The sequence below is a fragment of the Monodelphis domestica genome, chromosome 4 (genome assembly GCF_027887165.1).
Source record: "Monodelphis domestica isolate mMonDom1 chromosome 4, mMonDom1.pri, whole genome shotgun sequence".
NCBI classification, from domain to species: domain Eukaryota; kingdom Metazoa; phylum Chordata; class Mammalia; order Didelphimorphia; family Didelphidae; genus Monodelphis; species Monodelphis domestica.
Genome location: NC_077230.1, coordinates 16989196 through 17010326, shown reverse-complemented (window position 1 = coordinate 17010326; position 21131 = coordinate 16989196). Strand labels below are relative to the sequence as shown.

The window sequence follows — 21131 nt, the reverse complement described above, 5'->3', positions numbered from 1 at the left end:
TGATATTGTCAGACCTGGTCCTCAAGAAAATCACTTTGGTGGATGAATTAAGTGATGTAAATTTATGTACTGCAGTGTTGCAGAACAAAAAGTATATTGCTATAATTTTATCACTATTGCTATCATGTTTTTATTTTTATTTATTGCCATATTTTTAAAATGAAAGTGTTTCTTCCCTATTTATAGTACTAGTAAGGCAGTTAAGTTTCCTTTAAAAAAATTGTTGGTTACTTTGTAAAGATTAATTTCAGTGAAATCGTCAGTTTAGAAGCTAGTTTAAATAAAGTGAGAGGATAGAAAGTGGAAGCACCTATTGAAGATTGCCATCCCAAGAAATTTAGACATTATACATAGAAGGCATGGGACAATAATTGGAATGGAAGAATCAGATATGTTTTTTGAGAATGAAGGAGTCATTGACATTTTTGTAGGCATTAGTAGTGAAGTAGCCAGTAGAGGAGAAATTGAAAATAAGTGTTTGAGTAAGGATAAAAGAGGGAATAATCTGTTGGAGGAATGGAATCACTTATTCCATATAATGGGCCTTAGCAAGGAAATACGGTCACCTCTTTATGAGATAGAGTGAAGGAGAAGAGTGGTTGGGCTTTCTCCCCTCCATAAAATATTAAACCAAGATTGTTAGCTGAGAGGGTTAAAAAACAGGGAAGTTTGAGGAGTGATAAAAAGGTTTGGAAAGAACCACTGTCATCATCATCATGAATGAGATATCTTGGGGATTGTAGCAGCTGTGAGGGCTTGTCACTTAATGTGACAAAGTTGTAGAGGACTTCTTTGGAATTGTTGGGAGATTTGCCTTGCTTTTCAGTAGTAGTAAGGGAGTAGAAAGAGTAGAGATTGGTTTAAATTTGAACTGAAGGGTTCCAATATATATATTTACCAGGGTTTCAATATGTAAAAAGGAGGAAAGTCTAGCTTAGTTGCAGGGTTGATGACTTGGGAGAGAACTGTAGTTCCTTAATCCTGTAGGTCAAGGAATTACAGGTCATACTCCAGACAAAGAACAAGTTTGATATTAGAAGACAGAGGCAGAAGTGAAACCTCAATAGATTGTGGACTAAGGGAATTTCAGAATTTTATGGACATATGTGAGTGATGACAGGATCTTCTTTGATCTTTGAGCTGAGGTGAGATGGAAGAGTAAATCTTCCAAGAGTAAAGGATCTGAAAGCTCAGTGTATAGGAGGGAAAATCAATATAATATGTACATTGACACCCTTGTTAGGACAGGAGTTGAGGAGGAGAGAAAAAATGTGAATCATGTAACTCATAGAAGAAGGAAAAGGGAGTTTCTTGGAGGTCTACAAGACAGTAGCTACCAAGATTTTGATTCATTAGTACATATGGATTGTATGGTCTTCAGAAGAGTTTACTGAATGATGCTGGAAGGGGGAAGTACCTGAAGTTGACATGAGAGAGTGGGGGCAAGGGAAAGAGAGAATTTTTTGTTTTGTTTTTATTTGTTTTGAAATTTTTATTTAGTCAATTTAGAACATTATTCCTTCGTTACAAGAATCATATTTCTTTCCCTCCCTCCACTCCCCCCAACCCTTCCCATAGTTGACACACAATTGCACTTGGTTTTACATGTGTCCTTATTCAGAACCTATTTCCATATTGTTGATGTTTGCACTCAGGTGATCATTTAAAGTCTCCATCCCCAACCATGTCCCCTGCACCCATGTATTGGAAGCATTTGTTTTTCTTCTGTGTTTCTGCTCCCACAGTTTTTCCTCTGGAGGTGGATAGTGTTTTTTCTCGTAAATCCCTCCAAGTTGTTCAGGATCACTGCACTGACCCCAGTGGAGAAGTCCATTACATTCAATTGTACCACAGTGTATTGGTCTCTGTGTACAATGTTCTGGTTCTGCTCCTCTCACTCTGCATCACTTCCTGGAGGTTGTTCCAGTCTCTATGGAATTCCTCTACTTTATTATTCCTTTTAGCACAATAGTATTCCATCACCAACATATACCACAATTTGTTCAGCCATTCCCCAATTGAAGGGCATCCCCTCATTTTCTGAAAGAGAAAGATTTTAAATTCCAAGAATATTTATGTTATACACGGAGCAGGCATTCTGTAGAGGGAAAGGTTAGATTGTCTTTTGTTGGGACTTTGGGATGAGTGGGTTGGAGGGCTTGGAGATGCGATTTGGATTATGATCTACATACAGGAGTTTAGAATCCCTGGCATGTGTTGGGTATGAATTGGTGAGAGTTTGTTCTTTAAGGGAAAGGCACCTCTACTTCCAAGTGGACATTGGAGATCGGGCTGGAAAAACAAGACAACACAAATTGCAAGGTATAGGGTCAAATGGAAAGCAACCCCAGTACCTTACCTTTTCCCCAGAAGATGGTAAAGAAAGAAATGACCAAGGAATAGAAGAAGGTGGAACACCCAAATCATTTTCCTCTTGCTGCAGGAGATAGATATACATAGCAGTTAGAAGGAGAGATGAAAGTCAAATTGAAGCTCCTTGTTAGTCATAACCTCTTCCTAGATGCTGGAGATTAGGTAGAAGATGGATATATAGAAGATTGAAAGGGCATGCTGTTCTCTTTTCTTGTAGTTGTAGAGCATCATTAGCAGTAATAAAGGCATCTATTCCCTGCTTGGGACATGTACCATCCCTGAATTTGTCCTTTCTCAAATCTATTTTAATACAGAAATATTCAGTTCCTTAGTCCCTTCAGTCTGCTTTGACGGTTAACTGAGTTTTGTAGAAAACTTGACAAGGCTTAATTGTTTTTAAGGACTAAAAAACACGTACCATTTATTTCTTAAAGGCATAGAGAAAATACCTTTACTTTTTGAATGGCTTCTGGCAGTTTATTTCCTAATTTCCCAAGTGGAGTCTTCAAGTCAGCTAGAATTTATTAAGGGTCCCCTGCACATACTGCATTTTGCTAAGAACTGTGAATAGTGTGTAAGGCAAAAACCAAGGGGCTCATTGTCTCTTAGGTAAGATGACATGGAAACAATTTGAGATAATTAATCTCAGAGGGAAATTCATTAAAGGGTGCAAAGAAAAATTATTCCTGTAGAAAGTGTGATTTTTAGCTAATATTTGAAGTACATTAGGAATTTCGGGAGTTGGAGAACTCCAGACATAGATTACAGGTCAGTGAAAATGCTTTGAATTGAGAGATCTATGTCATGTAGAAGGAACAGCAGGGTGGGTGGCCAGTGTCACTGGATCCTACTAAACATTGCAGGGTGAGGGAGGGAGTAATGTATAAGAACATTGAAATGGTACGAGTGGGTTAAATTATGAATGATTTTAAAGGTCATATAGAGAAATTTATGTTTAATAATGGAAATACTAAGTCATCACTGGAGTTACTGTTTTGGGTATGTGGTTTGGAGGTATCGCCAGACCTGTAGTTTAGGAAGATCAAGTTGACAGCTGAATGGAAGAGAGCCTGGAAGTCTCAAAGTAAGCAACTACTATCTTTAAAAACATAACCCAAACTAGAAGCTTAAAGGCCAGTCTGAGTATATTTTCTATTGCATGGTCTATTTCCCCCACTTCAAAGAGGTCATTACATTCTAATCCTGGATGTTATTAAGGCAAGTGTTAAAGACTGGGCTTGATCCATGCCAATCTTTCCAACAATTTTGACTTCAAATTTTCAGCCTCCAAGTTCTTCACCCCAGTGTTATTTCCATTAGGAAATTTTGCTGATTGTCTACTTCTTTCCCCAATTGTTATTTTTCCCCCTCCTCAAATATATTTCATTGTTTTGTTTATCTCATTCCTCCAATAAGAGAAATTATTTTTAGTGAAGGATTGCTATGTTTTTCCTCTCTTTGCATCCTATTTTGGACAGTGTCTTGCACATAGCCCATGGTAATTGTATTTCAGTTTACTTGAAAACAGAACATAGCTGAAACTGCTTACCAGTTTGAACGTGATAAAAGTTTTTCTTTCATCTATCTATCTATCTATCTATCTATCTATCTATCTATCTATCTACTTAATTCCATATTCTAAATCCATACCAGAATTGAAAAAAATGAAGGTGAAACGATGTTACTGCAACTTGCCTTATTCAGTGACTATTAACTCAGATTCTTAGGATTTCCTACAGAAGAAGGCTGTCTCCAAGGGGCCAAAAGAGGCCCTGGCTTGGTCACAAATCTTTATTTCTTTGTTAAACATAGAAATGGGTGCCCATACTAGTATAGTATATAAACTCTTTTATAAGATGTTCAGGAGGGGATTCAGTAGATTGAGAACCAGGCTTAGAGATGTGAGCTTCAAGTGTAACTTGTACACTTCTCAGCTGTGTAACACTGGGCAAATCACTTAGTCCCCATTACCTAGCCCTTACTGCTCTTCTGCCTTAGAACTCAGTAGACACTTGGTCTAGTAAGGGTGTAAAACAAAAAGATGTTAAGGAAAGAGTGATTAACGATTAAGAGCTTTATTTACTCATTAAAAAATGAAGAACTTATGAAGGTACACTGGGATATTGTGCAAGTCCTTGTAGAATTAAAACCTTTGAAACCCCTATTATGCATTTTCTGGCTCCTTTACTACTAGCTCAATTCTCAGTTCTCAGAAATCCTTGCTTGCTATGGCATGGCCTTCGTCCAAGGGAATTCCTAGTATGTAGGCTTCAAAATCTAGTCTTTAGTTCTGTCAGCAATTCATAGGCTAAAGTTCCATGATTATAGGGCATAGGGTTGAGACCCACAACCTTTCCATTCATATCCTGTATCACAGAATCATGCTTCTCTTGGTATTCTAGTTCTAGCTCTGGATAAGACCTCATGCTAGAAGATCTGGTCACTACTAGCCCAGTCTTGTTTTGTTGTGTATGAGAAGTAAGAGAGGGCTTCTAAGTCACTTAGGGATAAATTTGTCAGCCTATTGACAGTTAACATTGCTATTTGGTAAACAGTGGAGGTGACATGATCTAGAGGCATGAGGAAAAAGATAATGACTTGAGGGAGCCTTTTAATGACTTTTAAGGAAGGGCTGGATTTCCTCTGGCATACACTGAGAGTAGATTCATGTATGTACTCCTAGGTTTAGAAGTACAAGGCTTCAGTTGGAGGAATATTGCCTGACAATTCTCAGGATTTCACTATTCATGGAAGTCGAATCCTCTAAAAAGAACAGTCTATGATACAGGCAATTATTAGGTTGGTCAGAACAAGGATTTCCTAAGGAGACTGGAGGGCAGGGATACTCTTTCTTGACTATGTCAACTGTCGGGTTGTTTTGGTACCTTCCCCTTGCTTGCTATAATGGAGACTTTTCTTAGTCTCAGAACAGCATAGTCCACATTATAATTTTCTTTACTACAGGAATAGGAAAGCATGGACTGGGTTAAAAAGGGAAAATCTGGATTTATACACATCTCTGAGGATAAGACACATTTCATAGTGTTGAAGAATCATACAAATTTTATATGTGCTGTGCTGCAAACTGAGAAAGAGATTCAATTACCTGCCTTATACATTTTGAATACTTGTTTATGTGCCTATTTATTTCTATATATGTATTATATATTTCTGTCTAGTTTCATTATGCTCTATTTGATTTTTAGGACCCATTTTAATAATAAAATAATGCAAAAAAAAGCATTGAACAGGTAGATTTCCTAGAGTTCACTTATTCAATTATTTTACACCTTTTCTCTTTTTCTAAATCATGTTAACTTTCCTTTATATCTCCCTACAACATTCATATTTATACTGTAATCTCATAGTAATTTGAAATAAACATTTTTAATTGCTTTTTTGTGTTCATTTATTGTAGTCAAATTCCATGGTTTTTCCTAATATCTCACTTCAATGTGTTAGCTTTTCTTTTCTTATTATGATGATCGCTAATTCATTATAGTTCCTGTATTGTCTCTTCTGATTGCTTACTAATATGCTGACTCTACTAGTTTATGTTTTTTAAAATTTCTAATCAATTTCTTCTTTCCAGTTTATAAACCACTCTTTTGCAACTTAAGACTATTTTTCTGAGCCCTCTTAAATTCAATTTTGACTGTTGTTTTGTACATTGAGGCATGGAATTTACCAAACAGAATGGGGAGGGATGTGCCAAAGTGAAAAGGGTGGTGAAATCCAGAGTCAAAAACATAGTAGGGTAATGAGAGAAAGAGGAAGTGGCTGGTTAGGGTTCATCCCACAGTAGAAGAGATCATTTGACAACCATTGCTCCCACCCCCACACCCCCTTTTTAAATTTTACCTTCCTTCTTAGAATCAATATCCTGTATTGGTTCTAAGGCAGAAGAGCAGTAAGGGCTAAGCAATTGGGGTTAAATGATTTACACAGGATCACACAGCTAGGAAGTATCTGATGTCAGATTTGAACCTCGGACCTCCCATTTCTAGTCCTTGTTCTCAACCCACTGAGCCACCTAGCTGCCCCCAGCCACTTCCTTTTTGTCTAAGTAGTTGACTCGCAATTATGTAATTAAGAGAAGAATTTCTTTCTAGGAATATATGCAAAATGTTGTCATTTTCCCTTTCTAATTTTCAGTATTTAAAGAATGAGTCTGTATTCTTAAATTTCTAGATAGCCAGGAAGTCACATTGGAGAAAACCAAATTAGGAGCTATTCCTTTAAAACACCTTTATGTTTTAGTATCTGTCTTCCTAACCACATAAGTTAGCTATCAAATGAAATTACATAGAAATTACTAGTAACAGATTATTTATAAATGCTATGGGAGCAGTGATTCTGGCCTTAAAGAATCAATCATTTAAATATTTGAGTACTATTTAACTATTAAAGTCTACATTTAACTCAGCCACTTATTTAGTCACTCCTGTGCCAGTATCCTCATCTATAAATTAAAATAATGGTAACCTATCTGTTTGGCGGAGTAGTTATGTAAGAGTTAGGGTTAGTATTTAAATGAGATGCATATGTGAAAGGTTGAAACTTGCTACTTTACAAATACAAGTAATACAAGTGTTAAATGTTCCAAGTATTTCATTTTTTAATTGTCATACAAAATATGCTTCCATATTAATGATTGTTGTAAGAACACACTCATATATAACCAAAACCCCCAAATCAAAGCATATATACATTGATATGAAAGATGACCTCAACAGTTCTCTGGAGGTGGATAACATTCCTTTTCATAAGTGTATCAGGTTTGTCCCAGATCATTGAATTACTAAAAGTGGACAAGTTTTCAGAGATATGACTATCTTAAAAAATTGCTGTTATTGTGTATGATCTGCCAGTTTTGTTTATTTCACTATACATCAGTTCATTTAGGTCTTTCCAGCTTTTTCTGAAATCATCTTTCTCATTATTTTTTATACTATAATAATATTGTCACCAACATGTACCACAATTTGTTTAGCCATTCCCCAGTTCCAATTCTTTGCCACTACAAAAAGAGCAGTTATATTTTTGTACAAGTAGATCCTTTCCGTCTTTTTATTATTTCTTTCAGCTACAGACACAGTAGATCTTTCACCTTCTAGAATATCATATTCTATACCTTCTGATCATTTAATATGGAGGCTGCTGCATTTTAAGTAATCCTGACTGTAGCTCCATGGTATTTGAATTGTTTCTTTCTGGTTACTTATAGTCTTTTCTCCTTTCCGGGGGTGGGGGGGGGGAAGCGGAACAGGACGGGGACTCATGAATTTAGCTATAATAATGTTCTAGGAGTTGTCATTTGGGTATTTCTTTCTGGAGGTAATCTTTGGATTGCTTTAACTTCGATTTTACTTTCTTGTTTAAAAATATCAGGGCTCTTAGAAATCTATCTACTGAGACAAACACAGGAACTATATGAACACAACTACAAAACACTTCCCACACAGTTAAAACCGGATCTAAACAATTGGAAAAACATTGATTGCTTATGGGTAGGATGAGCTAACATAATAAAAAATGACAGTCCTACACAAAATAATTTACTTAATTAGTGCCATACCCATTGAACTACCAAAAAAACCTTTTTACTGAATTAGAAAAAAAACGTGAAAAAGGTCATTTGGAAGAACAAAAAAGGTCAAGGATATCCAGGTAAATCGTGGAAAAAATGTGAAGGAAAGAGGCTTTGCAGTCCCAGATCTCAAACTATACTATAAAGCAGTGGTCATCAAAACAATTTGGTACTGGCTAAGAGACAGAAAAGAAGATCAGTGGAATAGACTTGGGGTAAATGGCCTCAACAAGACAGTCTGGGACCAAAAGCCTCTATTTGATAAAAACTGTTGGGAAAATTTTTATCCTCTATACTTTTGAACACTCTGTTACACTTAGAACTTAAGTTCTCCTTTGATGTTACCCTTACCCTTCCTTCTGTGTTTCTGCAAATTTCAGTTCTTCCAAGATGATATGATGGCCTGTGGGCTAGGAATTCTAAAAGCCACTTCCCACTACTGATTCACCCCCTGAGACTATGGATGGCTCAAATTCTAACCACTGGCTTGGGCATAGGCTTTTGGTCTCACTCTGGGCTTGATCAGATCAGGCACACTACACTCTGCAAACTGCCCTGCCCTGCGGCTCTGCCTTAAGATTTTTGCCAGGGCCAGCCAGGCTTCCACAAAATCAGGACCCTGGGTACTACCCCTGCCAGGGATTGGGGGCCTTGCCCTGGCTCTTAACAACTAGGATTCAGATCCTGACTACAAGCTTTGGCTGGAACGCCTGGCATTACTCTGTGCCTACCCAGATCAGGCTTGTAGAAGAGACCGCCTCCTTCTGGTATTCTGAACCTTACAATAAAATAGGTTTCTTTGCAACCTTATAGGCTGTGATTAGATTGCACTGTGGTTGCAGGATCTCAAGGTCTGGATGTTGGCTTGGGCCCAGGCTCAGAACCTGAAACAGCAGATGTGTGGTGGGGGGAGCTTGCTGTTTGCTTGTTCCTTCTTGTTGTAGCTTCCTGCTGTCTTTGCTCCCCTCTCACCCCAGTGACCCTGACTCTCTCTGCCTATCTTTCAATTTTTCTGCATAAAAGTTGCTTCACTTCTTTTTGTTGTTTTCTTTCACTCCATTATTAATTTTGTGTTGTCATTTTAAGATTGGTCAGAGAGGATTTTCATGGTGGTTTTGAGCTTCCCTGCTTCTACACTACGATTTTGGCTCTGTCTCCCACAACCCCAAGTATTTTTGATATTTATGTTTTTGGTAACTAAAACTAAATCCTAAATTCAGTATTAATTTATATGCTGTTGTTAGTTGGAACTGCTGATAATTAGTTGTGAAATTGAGGACAAACTACTTTAAAGTCTTCATGGAAGTGAAGAGGCCAGGAGAAAGAAGTAAAAAGAGTACTTTGAGAATAACCATCAATCAACAGGTACTAATTAAGCACCACTGTTTTGATAATCCATTACTTACAGTACCAGGCCCTAAGGATAGGTATACAAAGAGTAATAGTGCAACAGTACCTGCCTATAAGAAGCACACATTGTAATGGGGTAAAAAAGACGTTCCTGTGTGTGTTTCACATGCTCACAAATATATACAAAGCAATATGTTAGATAGTTACATACTTGTTTTATATCATATTATATTGTATGCTCTTGGAGGGCAAGTTTATGTAGTTTTTCATCTTGTAATCTCCTAATACTTTTACTGGACTAGGTGCTCAGTTTTAATTTTTAAATTAAAAAGACAAAATAAGGAGAAGGGATTATACTTGTAATTTTATCTGTGTAGGGTGTTCCTGACAAGGAAATTACACTTTCTCTATGAATATCTGGCAGTCACCTTGAACACTGAATACTAAGTGGCCAAGTGCCTTGTCCATTTTCATACAATCAGTGTGTGTAAGAGCTAGTATGTTTTAACTCAGATGCCATCTTAATATTTATTATGCCATGACATTTCTCAGAGTAAAATAGTTGAAATATTTATCATTCAGTAAGTTACGTCTTCTAAATATATGAATATGAATGTTTTCTATTCGTAAGACCTTGTTAGGAAGTTGAGTGGCTCTGAATAGTACACTGGATTTTCCTTTCCATTCAAGACCTCCTGTTCAATGGTCTAGCATTTATAATTTAATTTTTAAATTCTAAGTTACAGATCTCTCAAAAATGAAACATTTTTAGTTCATTTTGACTTGGACCTATTGTTCTTATATGTTTTCATTTACTATCATGAAAATTAAAGAAGAAAGGACTAGTGCTATTTTGATAAGTGTATCTTTGGATTCTCTTTTATGTCCTACCTCCAGAGTTCTTGTCTAGTCTGTATGTGGCCAAGGAAAATTGAGTTTTTTTCAACTGACTTTTTCCTCAGCTTTTTCTGTACTCAATTGGGAAGTTATGCTTTTTAGTAAAGTGTTCTATTCCTTCTTCTCTTGTCGTCTCATTTCTTCCTTTTTCTTTCATCTGCTTGGCATAATAGATCTGGAACACTGTTTCAAATTTTGTCCCTGACAGTAAATAACTCCAATTCAGTATCTATGAATTTTGGTTTCCTTGTTTTGCAATATTCAATAAAGTATCTACTGTGTTGATTATGTATGTGCAGTAGTTTCTAAACTGTAAAACACTTTAATGTTTTAACATTTCACTCATTTCTATTTTGGTTTCCTTTCCTACTTTCCTATTTTTCTTTCCTTGAAAGCAAAAAAAAAAAATTATGGCCCTAGATCTAAAGAAAACTTGTCCTTCCCTGCACTAATGGGTAAAATCCTGGCTGTGAGCCAACACTTGTAATCCCACAAGGTTGTGCTAGTTATTTGAATACAGGCATTGCTAAAGAGCACACACATCAGACCTTGACTACATAATCTTTAATAAGGTATTTTTGAAAGAGCTGAATGACTTGGAGTTGAGCGTTATGGCAATTTTTTCATTTCTTTGTAGGTATTTGATTTTTTCTTTTTCTAGCTAATGTAAATTATAGTTGTTTTTTTAGAAGTTATTGAAAACAATTTTTTAAAGGTTAGCAATATTTACACTGATGAACGTGTTTGAATTAATATTTATAGCAAAATTACTTCTGCTCCAAATGAAACCAAATTTAACAAAATGGTTAGCTATTAACAATACTTAAAAAAATAGTTCATAGACTGTACTTTAAGAACGTTTAATATTAGGCATATTGTCTGTAGTAACATTATTGAGATCTAAAGTCCAAAATTTGTAGGAAATAGTTGTTCAAATGGGTTAAAGATTTGGAATCCCTTTTTAAGTAAAGAAATATCTAAATTCATAAATGAAGTGTTATTTTTTTAGTATAATATAGTTGTATGAATATATATGTACACAAAGCTAGACTTTTGTTTCATACTTCAAAAATTATCTATTCTTAATGTTAGACAATTTTATATCAATTTTTAAAGAAAAAAACTATATTTGTAATCTAGGCCTACCCTGATTGTTCCAAGTGAAATATTAGGATTAGAGAACAGTGTCAACTTTAGTTAAAATTCAAAATAGTGCTTCACCTAGGTGAATCAGGATTTGTATTTTTGTGGACTGGACTCTGCCTTTAGGTTTTGTACATAGTCTCTTAACTGCAGCATCCTCTCCTGCATGATAACAGCAATAGCTAGCTCGGTACTTCAATATTTGTATGAGGTGCAGATGTTTGCTAGCTGCTTCTGTTTGTTGCGAAGATGGGAGTTGGAAAATTTACCATGTTATTTTCAGGTTATGGTGCATGATTAAAGGAAATAATTTGTTTCTGTTTTTTAATACAAAAGGCAATTTTTGTCAAATTTCTTTATCTTAAAGGAAGCCACAAGTTATTTTGCTTGTTTGTTTTTTCCCCATTAGGTTGCCGAAAGGTTGTATGAATGTTTTCATGGGGAGTTTCTATGTTTCTATAGGTTATTTTTTTAGAAATAATTGTAATAATTATTATAAGTACTTTTTATTTTGTTCACAGTTTTTCTAGTTATTTTCATAGAAAATTTGGAATATTTTACGTTTCTGATGCTATCAATTTTGAATTATAGAAGCTTCTTTTAAGGTTTTTAGTGATTAGAAGTCTCTTACTGCTATGTTTCATTGCATAATCTTAAATACTCAGATTTAAATGTAGACTTGGGGTCATTTAACTTAGAGTTATATGTCCTTCCTGATGGGGTTTTATTGTGATACCAGTTTTAAAATGACACCATGAAGTGTTTTGCTTTGTTATATGTTTTGTTTTGTTTTGCTTTTTAAAAGGTGGTATAGATCTCCAAATCTTTCTTATTATTAGAAAATAAAATTAATTCTACAGAATAGTTGAGAATTAATTTTTTGTGTGTTGATGTAAAAATCATGTTATTGCTTATAGGGTCAGATGAATGTTCAAGGACACATGAGTATGTAATTTGAAAGAGAAAGCAATGTTTTATTTGTCACTTCTTACTGTTAAAATTTAAAACTATTAGGCAAGAAATTATGTGTATTTTCTGATAAAATTTTGAATGTTAAACTTTTTGTTGACTTAATATAGCATTTTAAAAATTAATAAATATTATAGATATTTCTTACATTGGCAATGCTTTTGAAATGAACACTACACAATTTCTTGGCCTCAATGAATTCATTGAAGGTGTTAGGGTATTCCTGGTCCTATTAAACTTTTAACTTAATTAATATTAATGAGATAGTTTTATATTGTGGTAATGCTTTAGAAATTTTGGTCACACAATTTCTTATCAATAAGGATGTTAAAAACAATAAAGTTGCTAAATAAAGCATACTTGGCTAAGTAAATAATCCTGGTTCTGTATTGAAATTCATAATTTTTGACCTAGAGTTTACCATCTTACATGTTATGATAATTAGAATGGTTTTGGATTATGAAAATTATTGTTTACTCATATTTTATGAGTAAACTTCCTTATGTTAAAAAACTTAAAAGTAGAGAAGGCAAAAACTATGATCAGTATTATGTAACTTTAAAAAAACATTAAGAAAATGCTTTAATGAATTTTGTATAGTGCTTCCAAAATAGGTCCACAAATTTTTACTCTGATATGAGCTCACTGTTAGTTTCTTCCATGTTCACATTCCATTCTGATAGTCTGTTTTCAAAAGGAAGTTTCTCAGAGATGTTAACACTTTTTTCCATCATTCAGCTGAATAGGGAATGGAAGGGCTAGAAAGAGGCACATGAGAAGATGTAAAATTATTAAGGAGACAGGTTTGATGATTTGAAGATAATTACAAAGTATTTGTATTTAATACTTTACAAATTTAAATAAATTGCTTCTACTTTGGCAACTATTATTTGCAAACTTCCAACAGCTAAACCTATCAGATAAAAACATAATTATAAACAAAGGAAATCAATGCCAGTTAGTTGTCTGGCTAATAAAATGGGCGTTTTAAAATGGTTATAAATTGTTAAGTATTTTAATTTTAGTTAGGCTTGTTAAGCTGTGATATAATCAGCCATATTACTTATAAGATGGTCTTTGTATAGACAAGAGAAGAATTTGAACATTGTGATAATTTAAAATCCCTGAAATTTAGTAAATATTTATTAAAGTATAATGTTAATTGTTCTCAAGAGTTTTAATTGTCTTAATCTTTTAAGTACCCGTCAAAGTATATTCATTTTGATATTCAATTTATGCTTAGTTCCCCTTTTTCCTAATGAATTTTAAGTATTTTCTGTCACACTATCCATACCCAAACTATTAAGAATTTCTAAAATCATTTTTAATGATTCCTTTGAATGACGTGGTAATAATAATTTGGGTTTTTAACAAAATTTCCCCATCTGAAAAGTTGATGAAAATAATCTGTGGAAAAAACACTTTTGGTTTGTTTTGGTTTTGGTAATAATTATTTGAGCTATAATATCTTTTCTGAAGAATATTTCTACACATATGAACTGTGCCTCTATTATGTTAAAAATTTGTATTTCCAACCACATGTTAGGTATTTTAAGTATGATAGTATTGAATTTTTTTAAATTTCAGAAACCAAGCAATAATTTTCTTCGCTTTACTTTTTTGCAGCATTTTCATTTAGCTTTGGTTGACTGTAATCCCTGCACTTTGTCCAATGCTGAAAGTAAGTATTTTTAAGATCCCCCCCCCCCTTTATTATCAGTTATATTGAAATGCTTGCTCTTGAAATACAGCTATCTTTAGGAGAAATAGGTATTTTATATGGCTTTTTCTTTCCAGAATTATTGAATCTAACCTTGTCTCAGTTGCCATGGCTACCTAGCTTGCACAAATGGAACATGTGAATCGAGTTTCTGTGAAGAGTCTATGTTTAAAATAGATGTGCCACTGAAGTGGGTTGTTGAATTAAAATAATTCCCATTAGTAAGGAGAGAGTGATTTTATGTGGATTGGGAGATGATACATATTTTATGAAACATATATTTTTAATTTTCATCCTACATCATTATTTAAAAAAATTATACAAAGATGCTAATCTTATTTGATACCTCTCTGAATCTTACCATGGTAAGTATTTTCAATATATGTTGTTACAGAAGATATTTTCTTACAGTTTTGTAATATTTTTCATACAAATTTTTATGTTCTTGTTGTTGTTGTTTATTTGCTGAGTTTATCATCAAGAATTTTTATTTCTTTTCAAATAGCTTTATCTAGGCTTTCCCAAAACAAATTGATTCTCACGGATGTTCTAATCAGTGTATGGGATATTTTGCTTGTAAAAAAAATCTTTGCTTAAAGATTACATAGTGATTTTTCAAATAAAATAACCATTGACAAATAAGGATTTTAAAATATTTTGCATGCAAGAGAAATACATTTAGAATATTATGTCAAACATTTAAGCAATCTTAAAAGAAAATGCTTTTATTTTTTAGAGAGCTAATGTGTTGCTAATCCTCCATTGAGAAATAATGCATATTTTCCTATAAATCTTCAAATGTAAAAAATGGAGTAAGCCATAGCTACATCTTGTCCTTGTGTAGTGTTTTGATAAACTAGAGAAAGTAAAACACTCTCCCTTCACACACCCCAAATGCATGATCAGCCTTATTATAATGACTCATTTCATAGATTAAAATGTTTTGGGGGAAATTGTCAATTAAAACACAATTTACAGTAAAAGCCTAATATGATACTTAGCTATCTATAATGCTGTCATTGAGAATCATTTTGTACTTTATAATATAGCATTATAAAATTATCTTTTTCAATTTTTAGTTCATAACTTGTATTGAGTACTATTTAGTGTCTTGGAATACAAAGAAAATAGATTATGTCCTAGGTTTATATAAATTATATTTAAGTGGGTATTGAAGACATGGAAATAAAATGAATGGACAAAAGAAAACTGTTTTACTTCTTTATAATACCAAAGACATTTAAGCCAAATTCCTTAAAACATTTTTTAAAATAGTTTTGACAAAGTAAAATTATTAGAATAAACGGATGGCTAAATTTAGATGATTGAGTATTCAAATATTTTCTTAATCTCGGTTTTTATTACCTTAAAGATATTTTATAAGCACTTATCTGTGTAAGTAAAACCTTAAGAGGACAATTTATAAACTATAAACATTTATATTTACTTATACATTTTTCATTCTGAAAGCATGCTATTTTACCTAAATACTCTTTCAAAAGCATGTATGTATTTTTTAAATGACTATTACTGAATATTATGTGTATTGATGCTAAATATTTCTATGATTTTTTTTTTAGCATCATTGCTAATTAAATAATTTTGGAAAGAATTCTAAGCCATGTAAATATAGTAGCCCCTGTCTTGATTATGTATTCACCGTGAATCTTCATTCCTTTAATATTTCTAGTTATATATTGCTGGTAAGGAAATAAACGGGTAACGAAAGGTAATAGCAGAGTTAATTGGTTGCTTTAGGTAACTTGGGCTTCTCTTCTAAAAAAGTGACAAACACATTCATTATAATAACTCAATATTTTAATTTAAAACATTGGTCAAGTTTCTGTCCTAGTTTTCATATTCTTTTCATACATTTCCAAATGAAAAGATTAAGTATGCTAATGCCCCCTCCCCCACCCCTCTAAATGTAGGGGAAGTATTGTGTCCAAAAACTTGCATTTATAAGACACAAACATTTGAAATGATTATTATTTAGATTATGAGTTTTATTCTTTCACAAGCTTTAACTACAGTTTTATTATCACATCGTCTTTTGTATTCATTTAAAATTATTTGATATATATGTATGGCTCATATACATCTGTTTCCTAATGTTCCAGATAGCCTGTAACTTTTAAAACATGCTTTATTCCGGAAGTCCATTTATTTAAGCCTTTTATTAGTAAATTACAAAGCCAGTTGACCAAATTATATTTAATAATTATTTTTATATAATTTATATACAATTATTTAATATTTATGTACCTTTTTGACTATTTTAAATTTATTTGTAATCATAAGTAATGCTTTATTTCTTTTTGTAATTCACCAGCTGTGACTGTTATGGCATTGGTGAAATTAACATTCTCACACATCTTCACCTATTCCTGCTGGCAATAGACCTATTTTTCCAGTTTGGGGAGGACATCTTTTGCTAACCTGACTTTTAACATATAATATTATCAAAATGAACATCCCTCAATTCAAACTCGCTGCCTATCTGTTATGCTCTGAAATATTTTCCAGTTGGAAGCAGTGTCCCATAACAGAAAGGGTACTGTAATAGGAAACAGTAGTTTCTAGCTTCGAATTCTGTCTATTAAGTCTGCATTCTATGTGAACTTGGAAATATTACTTACCTAATTCTGTTTATAAAATTAGGTTGTTGAATCAAACAACTTCTAAATTTCCATCTATCTATAGATCAAGACTTCTTTGAACTGTTACTTTGCTAACTCATTTATCTTCAAAAAGATGTTCAGATAAATGTCCTAATGTTAATTATACTCAGTCATATTCTATTCTAAACCGGTAACCAAAACTTGAAATCATAAAGTCACCTTTCTTTCACTCTCATCCATCATCAGTTGCCCCATCCCGTCAATTTTAACGTCATTGACATACTTCTTTGAAAATAAACACTTTTTGTGAAATCATTCTAAATCTTGGTCAACCTCTTAAGTCTTGAATGGCGACTTTCATTCTTTTAGTTGGCTTAGTTTGTCATAGATTCAATTTCTTTTCTGTGTTCTCTACATTTATAATGTATTACAAGTATTTTGTTTTCAAAAGGAGCATGAAAACAAAGGGGAAAATTCTAAATAGAAATGCTTATGGAATCTATATTGTAGTGTGGAACAATATTTTCATAGGATATGACAATTCATTGACTGGAGAATCCTTTTTCTTCCCTGAAAACTTGAACTTTTATTAAATAACAGTATTTTTCACTGCTTCCCTCCCCAACTTCATTTCCCTCATGTATTATTTCCCAGTTTCACTCTTAAATTCATATATGTAGGTTATTGGATTCATGAGATTGGATTGAAACTTCTGGACCTTAACTTAAGAGGCAAAGCACTAAAACTATGTTTTTTTGGAGCTTAATTGTTTTCAGCCACAGAGGAGAGAGAGAAGTGAGTGTTTTATAAAAGAAACTCAGGTATAGCCATTCCCTCATTCCAAATGTTGATAATTGTTATTTTTGAACAGAAATTGTTACCCATAAAAATAAAACTTTGAAAAACAATTATCAGCAAGAATATAATAGTACTTTGGTAAATATCACAGTACACATCAAACTGTAACTAGATTTCTTTTGTATATTAATATAATCTACAATTAGTGTTAAATATATGTTGAAATTATCAATGTTTGAAGGTTATTTTAGTTCTAATAATAATAACCTTATACTTAGAAATTTATGAAATAGAGTTTCACTCCCTCCTCCTGTCCAATGCTCCCACTATGTTCTCCCACTTCATGCATGGCCATTAAACTATGCTGTATTCCCCTAAAATAACTCAAAATTTTACATTAATATTGTATTCATTAATGAATCTTACATTTCTAAGAGATTTCTACTTTCCTACAGGAACTATAATAACAAATTGGTTAAAATCTTCAGGGTAATCTGTAAAATCAATTCATAATTTGTAAGATAACCACGTAATGTCTAGCAGTAATATTATTATAGTATTAATATATTTTGTGACTTTTTTGCATTAAAAAGTTAAGAATTCTGACTTGAATGCTAGAAACATCTCTTTCATTGCAATCCAGATATTTCTCATTTCCTATCCTTCACCTTATCCAAACCTCATGGCATCAAGACTCTTCCCAATTTGAAACCTTAGACTTAAAGGTATGAGGAGCTAGAAGGATACGTTTTTCTTTTGATGTTGGAGTGAAGTGTGGCTAGTAGTTTAAGAAAGGAATTTTTGAGGGGTGGAGGATGGAATGGTTTTGAAATTTTATGATTGAAAGTAATAAATGAGGAATTTAGGAGCTTTGAAATTATTTTTCTCAGAATTTTTCATGTGATAGAGGGAGTAATGTTAATGGACGAGGAAAGAACCTTAGTAAAAAGTCCTAGAGCAGCAACTTTGAGTTTTCTCTATTCTACTTCCTGATTGGATTCCATTCCTCTTCTGGACCTTTTGTTTATTGATGTAATAAGAAACACAAAGTGATGAGGTTCCCCAAAAGGAATGTGATGCCTTGATGGTTGTTTTTTCTTTCCTTTTTATCTTGTTTCACAAATCCTGATAATCCCATGAAGGTTTCTTGGAACTTTCAAGTAAAAGGGATTTAAAAGGAAATTAGGCTACAGGTAAAGTTTTTTCCCTTCAGAATTTCAGCAAGGATGGGATGCCAGTGGTAGTAAGTGATGGAAAGTAATTTTCTGACAACCCTTATAGGTTAGGTATGTCATACACTTAATCGGAGATTTCAAAAGTTCGATTTGTTTCATTTTTTATTCTTGTAAGTCATTTTAAGAATTTTCAGTTATTTTGACATTTCCCAAAATAACTTTGTTTTGATCCTGGAATTTATTATGGAATGGTGTTATTGCTGTTTTGGTTACAAAAATAATTTATAGTAATAAGTCTCCATAAAGAGATATGGTAATGAGAATTGTGAAGGGTTGGTGGATTTTTTGTTTGTTCATTTTTTAATTGGAAATGAAAGTAATATAAAGCTTGCCTAGAACAATTCTCCTGCTCTTTTCCCAAATTTTGTAGATGATTGTTCAAAATACTACCAGTTAATGAAAATTGAATGTCTGGTTATCTTAAACCTGAGATGACTTGAGAAGTCATGGGAATCTCCTTCATATTTTCTTAAGTTCTATTTACTACACCGGCTTGCCTTCTAAAAGAATGTTTAGAGAACTTCAGAATGATTTATAGTCTTATTTTATTTTTACAGTAACTTTTGTAAAGTGAGATACTATTTTCAATTTATAGATGAAGTATATGATGAGAGAGAGAGAGGGAGGGATGAGGGAGGGAGGGAAGGAAAGAAGGAAGGAGAGATGATCACCCAGCTAGTATTGTCAAGGGGAAATGTAAACCCAAGGATCTTTTGGCTCCATGTTCAACAATCTTTCCTCATTACTATGTGAGTGAAAAATAACAGGATTTTTTAGCTGATTATTTACAGTCCATCATACATTTCCTCTTCTTTAACAACTTCCTTTCTCCATTTTCTATTTTCTAATCCATCTTTCACATAATTGCCACAATAATATTAATCACTGGTATGAACATATTACTTCTCAAATGAAAAATCTTTAATGGATTCTTACAACTTCTGGATAAAATGCTAATTCCCAAGGCTGTCACATAAAACATTCACGTTGTAGTGTTTTCTTGAAGTGATAGCAACCTTGCTTTGGAACTAGGAAGAATTGGGTTCAGGTGCTGATTCTAATACACATTGTGAACATGAGCAATTCTTTTAAGTTCTTGTAATTTTTGACAACTTTGAGGAATTCTTAACCCAGGAGTCATTGAACTTCCTTTTTAAAAAGGTAATATTTTGATCACCATGTTTCAGTATAATTTGTTTCCTTCATAATATTGTATTAATTTTCTGAAATGGGCTACAAAAAAGGATCAGAACCCCTTTTCTAAAACTTCTAAGTTGAAGACAAAGTACCACACTGCATCAGTAGAAGTTCCTCACTGGGAAATAGCTATACCAATGAAATCACAGGTCTAAATTATGCTCCTTACTATATGAATGTTTTATTTCTCCTCTCTCTACCCGGATCCCCAACCTGTTCAGTAAAATGGAAGCAGTTTAAAGAGAAAGAACAGATCATATGCTGTATATGTTTTCTTTTATGCTCATTTTCTAGTCTTCAGGGAAGGGAGGAGGAGGATGATATGTCATTTTATGACATGAAATCTGGTGTAAAATGAAGGGGAAATGACATTTCTTGGCCATTTCATTATTTGACTTTTTATATTTGCCTAATGTATCAATTTAAAAACCCATATTTAGATGTAAGCATTTGACATCACCACTACAATGTTGCCACTATTTTCATTTTTCTCTGAAAGAGTAAAAAAGAAGCCATTCTCTAGAAAATATTTTGATTTGTTTTATTTATTGATATTATAGAACCACAAACTCGATTCTTATGTTCAAATTAAGCTGTTAAAATAATTTTGACTTGATTTTCTGAGAATCCTGTTCATTTTTATTTTCATTAATTCATAGGGTGCATTAAAAATAAAAAATAATTTTTTGCCATTAGTTTATTTAAAATTTGACATGTTAACTTCATTCCATTTATAGGGTTTTTTGGTGTTTTGTTTTTGTTGTGGCATATTAATCTTATGGTTTGAAATACTTAATAACTATTGTGGTTTTTTGTCATTGATTTTTTTCTCTCCCTCATCCTTTGCAGTTCAATTTCACATTGCCCACTTGTATGAAACTCAGGTAAGTGAGTTTAGCTTCTACTTTTAAAATGTTACTATTGATTTTTTTATGATTAAATTTGTTTTGTTCTTATTGAAGCCATATATTTGCAGGTGTCTTAAAGAACCATGCATATACATTAAAATAACATGGTTTTATTTTTCTGGATTTAAATAATCACTTATAAGAAATAATGGAGCAGATTTAAGAGGTTCGCTTTTAAGTATTAGATTCCATCATTCTGTAGCCCATTTTAAGATTTAGGTTTTTAGGTCTTTGCATTTTCATTCAAGAAACATAAAATCTTGTGTTGGTTACTTAAAATTATTATTTTTTTTTTTGTTCCACTGATATTGAAGTTTGCAGTTCTTTTTT

At 32.9% G+C, this 21131-nt stretch overlaps 1 protein-coding gene across 12 annotated transcripts in view; it reads left to right on the top strand.

Moving 5' to 3' along the window:
- Positions 1 to 21131, top strand: part of KDM6A (lysine demethylase 6A) — a 252356-nt gene that overhangs the window by 153494 nt on the left and 77731 nt on the right. For 11 of the 12 annotated variants that reach the window (XM_056826093.1, XM_007493305.3, XM_001366285.5 and 8 more), the window contains 2 exons: positions 13949 to 14003; positions 20743 to 20777. In XM_056826093.1, the coding sequence (XP_056682071.1) occupies positions 13949 to 14003; positions 20743 to 20777 (90 nt within the window). Of the gene's footprint in view, positions 1 to 13948; positions 14004 to 20742; positions 20778 to 21131 lie in introns of those variants that run through there. The other variant, XM_056826095.1, reaches the window with a different exon arrangement.